Below are 6,000 nucleotides of genomic sequence, written 5' to 3' on the forward strand. Positions count from 1 at the left end.
TTACTTCTATGAGAGACAGACATTAAATCCAAGCTATGTTTATAACTGGTGCAGATGTACATATGTTCTTTTGAAACTGAATCTGTTAGTGCTAGCAAATATTTTTCATCACTCATAAATAAAATTTTACATGCTATGCAGGTTATTTCTGGCATCACAAACCAAAAGTTTTGACAAATTTTAGGAATTTAAAGCCAGAATGTCAAATTATGTAGGGAAAAAAATAGGAACACTTCTAGGTTAAACGGTGTTGAAGAATACATGTTTCATGAAATCTGTAATTACCTCTAGAGACAAGGTATTAAACATAAAACCACTGTATCATACACCTCAGAGCAATATGGTGTGGAAGAATATATAGCATGTTCTATGCCGTCTCACGCAAACCTAGCAGAAAATACTAGGCAGAAGCTGTAGCTACAGCCTCATATTTTAGGAATTATCTGTCTACTTCAAGTTTCAGGGTAACATGACTCCATATAAAAATGGTATGGACATAAACCAGGTATTCGCCAACTACGTGTTTTCATGTGTACTGTATTTGCTTATATTCTTAGTAAAAGACAATAGAAGCTGGAGGTTAAGGCTGAAAAGTTATGTTTTGTTGGATATAACTTGCTTCCAAAGTGTACAAGCTTTCAATGTACAAAACAGAAAAATGGTCATTAGATGTAATGTAATTTTCAATTGTTTTGACTTTGAACACTAAACTGTGAGTCAAAGCAAGTCTCGACTAAAATAGTAATCGACCTTGAAATGCAGGAAAACGCTAGTATGAATAATGAAGCATCGGAAGCACAAGAGCTTTCAACATGCCTTTGTCTTATAAGTCATTTTCCGGTGTGTGATAGTATTGGTGAATATGCCATTAAGGTGGCAAACATCCAGCTAAAACCTTGTCTGCATTGAGTTTGTGACATTACTGAGCCACAAATTTTTGATCCAACAAAACAAAACACAGAATCTAATGAGTGGTTATCTGTAGCTGAGTCGAAATACCAGCCGGTTATGAATGATTATGTGTGGGATCTTGTTCTACTGCCACCTGATAGGAAAACAACAGGATGTAAATGAGTTTTCAGAGCAAAACCTGATGCTGAAAGAGTGGTGGAGAGGTTTAAGGGTTACTTGGTAATGAAAGAATATGCACAACAGCTAGGAGTAGGCAATGTGGAAACGTTTGCTCCAGTTGTATGGTTTATAGCATTTCGAATTTTGTTAGCATATGATGTTAAACCTAATATATGCTTATTTATCTGATGGAGGTTGAAAAACATTTTTGAATGGATTGCTGAATGAAAAAATATATATGATCCAACTCTATGGGTTGATCAGGCTTGTACAAGAACATATTGTATGCATGTCTTTGTACAGACTTGAGCTGTTTTGGTAATGTCAAAATTTAGTTCTGAATGAGTATTTTCAGTCTTTAACATTTGCAAACTCAGATGCAGATATGTGTGCCTATATCAGAAATGATGACAATAATTGGCAAGTATATGGCAAAGATTTAATTTTTCTGAATGGTACCAAGCAAAAATGACTGATAGTACCTAGCTAGTAGAAGAAAAAAGAAAAAAGACCTAGCTAGTACCTCCAACATGAAAGATTTTGAAAAGCTGCATTACTGTTTAGGCATTAGCTTTGAAAATGAGAATAAAAATCTAATTACACCAGAAACCATATCTCTCACAGATGCTTAAGAGATCTAGGATAAAAATGGAAGTCCTGTATCACCCCCAGCAGATGTACATACATGTCAAACTGACAAAAGATGATGGTATCAGCAAACCAGTGCAGCGTCAAAAATATTATGCAATCATTGGGAGTCTTTTTTACTTGTCAGTTGCGACTCGCTCGAGACATTTCCTAAGCAATTAAACGGTTTGATAGCAACCAAAAAACTACTTGGGTATTTTAAAGAGTCACTATACTCTATTATCAAATATTATTCAGCTACTAATATTGATATAGTGGATTATGCAGATGCCAATTAGAATGGTGGCTTAAATGACAGACGCTCAACATCAGACATGGTTTTTTTGTTAGAGGATGGACCTACAAACTGGACAAGCCACAAAGGGTGTAGCACTATCTAGAGCTGAATCAAAAGATATCATGATGTTCCCAAAAGCACTCTGGTCACACAAATTGATAAGTTATATAAGTCATACAAAAGTTGAAAAGCTAATGGGAAGTGGTATTGACATTGAGACTGCAAATAAAATTAAAACAATTTCAACCGGCATTGTTGTATAATGCACATGAACGTAAAGTATTCCTTCACCAATGATGCTATCATACGTAAATAAATCAATCTGGTGTATTGCCTTGCAAATGAAATTATTGCTGGCATTTTCTCCTAATCAACCTATCATGAAAAATTTATGTCAATGGAAAACTTGATGGTTGCCATATATTAGTTCAAACAGTAATCTAATGGTATTATTGAAATGCATCATATCTTAGCAAGTTAGTTTTTGCTTATTTAGTCATGACATCCGCGTTTCTAGCTTACTTTGTACGACTTTTTTGTAATGCTCTCAGTATGCACTTTTTACTTGCTCTGTCTGTATGACAGTTACTGCCAGTTTTTGTCAGGTTTTTGACAAATAAAGGTTGTTTTACTTGAGAAAAGATACCTATATAAATTATGCAACCGGTATTTCAACAAAACTTTGGTGCTATATAATGGATTTGATCAAAAGTAATAGAACCACTTTCAAATATCAAATAGCCATCTATTTTTTTTCAAACTGCGAAAAAGTGGTTTTTCCAGATCATCTACAGACATAAAAGCTCTAGTTTCTCTTGCGCCAAAGTTCTAAGATAACAACACTTTGTTCATATAGCTGGATGTACCTAGCCCAACCATTTTTGTACGCGTTTTCACCAAACCTTTCTTTATTGAATAAATAAAGTATGGCTATTTTCACATGGAAGATATAGGTACATGTTTTGTGTGGTACACAAAATGAATTGTGTATTAATATCAAACTGTTCAAAGAACAAAACTAAATAAAATAAATAACAAAATATAAATAAAACTCATAACAAATCCCGTATCTTTTAATAGATACATTGTTAGAGAAAATAGAAGAAGGGCTCAGAGCCGAGAAACCAATACAGCCAATCAAATGAGCCTTTGAACTCCTAAGACTGACTCACCGCACTCCCAGGGGCTGGCTAGTCAGTCTCAGAAGTTCAAAGTAATAAAGATTGTACCAGAGTCTAGCCTGCATTACTTAAAGATGACATTTTGCATAATAACCTCTCAGCAAAATACAAGCAGCTGTCAATTTTTTTTTATATATTGATAAAACTTACCAAATTTTTCATTGAAGCAATAACTTCCTTTAGATTTTCCATATCAGCCTGTAACTGAATCAGCACTTCATTCTCCTCCACAGGATTGCAATAGCATATCTTAATCAAAACTATCATCAGCAGTATCATCTCTATTTGTGCTGTCTTCATTCTTTCTGTATTCTCAAACAGTTGTAGACAAACTGTCTGAAATGAGAGAAGTAAACTACGATGTGAGTGGACAATGTTTTATCTGAAATAGTCACAATATACATATAATATATTAGTATTAAAACTTGGGTACATTTATATTAACACTTTAAATATATTAGTATTTAAATAATACTAATATATTAGTATTTAAGTAACCTACGACAAGCAAAATCAAAGAAGGCCTAAATCAAGGAAGGGATATAAAGGTATAGCTGAGAAGAGTTTAAAGCGGAGGCAGTTCAATACAACCTCATGGTAGATGACAGCTTGTAACTGAGCTGATTAGAGATCAGCTATCATTATGTAAGCCACAACCATAAACAGTTTTAGTCACATAGATGTCTCGACTGATTGCAAGAGAGAAAAAAAACTTTAATATTTACCCTTCATATAGAATTGCTATTAACCTAAGTACATTAATAATAACACTTTGCATATATTAAAATTAGTGACTTACATTTATTACAATTGAAAATTAAAAATATTAACACTTGAAACTTTTATATACAAATAATAATTGTAATACCAATGGTACAAAAACTACTGTGTTGTATTCATTCTTTTTGTATCTCACACAAAATTTTTTTCAAACGTCAAATTGTGAAATAACATTGTGGTGCTTCGAGGATAACCGATTTTGCCTTTCCCTGTTCTCACCACAAGGTTGAAATAGGTGTCTTCTGCCACTGTTTTCTTCATCAGCAAAAATAGTTAATACACAACTACGCAAAAAGCAAAATATATTTATTAAAACAAAATGTAAAGTAATTCCAAACTTTAAAAAGTATATTTAATATTGCTCATGTTTGCCAAACTTGTTACGAATATCTTTTTGATCATTTCAAACTAAATACAGTGGAGCCCTACTATACGACATTCATTTCTTCTGGTATTGGGATTGGAATACAAAAATGTTGTATAGAAGGGTATAGGAACCCATATTACTTACATGTATCTAATACAAACACTCTCCACTAAAATAACATAAAATTTTTATATACATACTAAACATCTTAAAAACCAGTAACAAAATAGTATATTAACTTTGGTAGATATAGTTACCTATTTAGTGGTTAAAATCTGCAATAAAATGTAACATCGCTATGTGCATGTCATTTTCTGACATGTACCTCTCCCCTTTACATTATTATCAATCCGGAGAACTCATGGCTAACGAATTAAAGTTATAGTAAATATTATATTAAATACTAAAATGCCCAATAACTTCGATTCCGGTTCATTCATGCAAGATCAAGCTTTTGCGAAACACGAAGAATGCTGAACTGAGAAAGAGAGCATCATATTTCTTCCAGCCATTGTATGAAGGACCTCAACAATTAGCACATCAAAATCTTTCGGACTCCGACATATGCATCACACTGACCACTAAACTTGAATTTTGAGAGACATTTTTTATGTCATATGGCTAGAAAAATACCGTATGGAGAGACGGAAAAACTTCGTGTTCCACATCGTAAGGCAAAAAACCATAAGATGAGCATGCCATGGCTTGTGGGTCACCTTTCCTAAAATTATAATTATGTATACAGTTTTAATGAAGTTTAAATGGCAAGATAGTTTAATATTCCTAAATGTTTAAATCTATAATTTTATTAGATGAAAGTTGAAGCAAGTATTTAGATTCAAACTGAATTAGTAACATCCTTATCTGTACCATCTTTAACTAAACTGGCAACCTGTTAACAAAGGCGACTGAGGTCTTTTCTTACCTTTCTCTCCTTAACTCACCAACCTTAACGTGAATTAGAAACAACTCGTTTGCTGCAGTGTAAATAATATTGAAAAGTGATTCTCATGCTTTTACAGGCAGCCTTCAAACTATAGCGCTGATCAACCAATCAGAATGATTCATCCTAACAATAAGATTGGCTAAATAAAATTATGCCTCATGTTACTGTTACGGTAATTAGATATTTTTAAAGTTGGAATCGGATGACTAAAAGGAACTTCGATTCATGGTAATGCTTACTTTGCAATAGGTATGCAATATTTTGCGCAGTTTTAGCCCTAAACTAGAGGTAAGCGCTGCCATTTTTTTACTTTCAATCAAAGAGTGCAGAGGTGGGTGTTTAAAAGGCTAGTTCCCAGGCATCAAACAAATATTTAAAACCACAAACAATTGGCGATCTGGCAAAAGGCATGGAGCATATGCGTGTAACGTTTGGATAAAATCGGCTAAAGATGTGAAAACTCCTAAAATTTACGCTGACTAACAGACAGATGCATAATCACAAAGTGGGATTTATTGATATAGATTATTATAACACCTGAAAATTCATGAAATGATAAAAAGAATTGATTGGAAGAATTGTTGTGTACACGTGAAAGACTTTTTGATTAATAGAAACTATTCTGATTTTAAAAGCTATACTATTTTTGGAATTTTGTCAAGGATATATGAATAAAGCTTTTTCTTTTTGAATTAACTCCTTATTATTTGGACCTTAAAGGGATACACTC

General features: G+C 33.1%; 1 protein-coding gene across 1 annotated transcript in view; it reads right to left on the bottom strand.

Annotated features, from left to right (window-relative positions):
• Positions 1–5,023, bottom strand: part of LOC137402009 (short-chain collagen C4-like) — a 31,534-nt gene extending 26,511 nt beyond the window's left edge. The window contains exons 1-2 of the mRNA XM_068088477.1: positions 4,958–5,023; positions 3,328–3,513 (exon numbers count right to left, since the gene is read on the bottom strand). Coding sequence (XP_067944578.1) covers positions 3,328–3,477 — 150 coding nt within the window. The 5' untranslated portion in view covers positions 3,478–3,513; positions 4,958–5,023. The remainder of the gene's footprint in view (positions 1–3,327; positions 3,514–4,957) is intronic.
• Between the last annotated feature and the right edge of the window lie 977 nt (positions 5,024–6,000).

The sequence above is a fragment of the Watersipora subatra genome, chromosome 8 (genome assembly GCF_963576615.1).
Source record: "Watersipora subatra chromosome 8, tzWatSuba1.1, whole genome shotgun sequence".
Lineage (NCBI taxonomy): Eukaryota > Metazoa > Bryozoa > Gymnolaemata > Cheilostomatida > Watersiporidae > Watersipora > Watersipora subatra.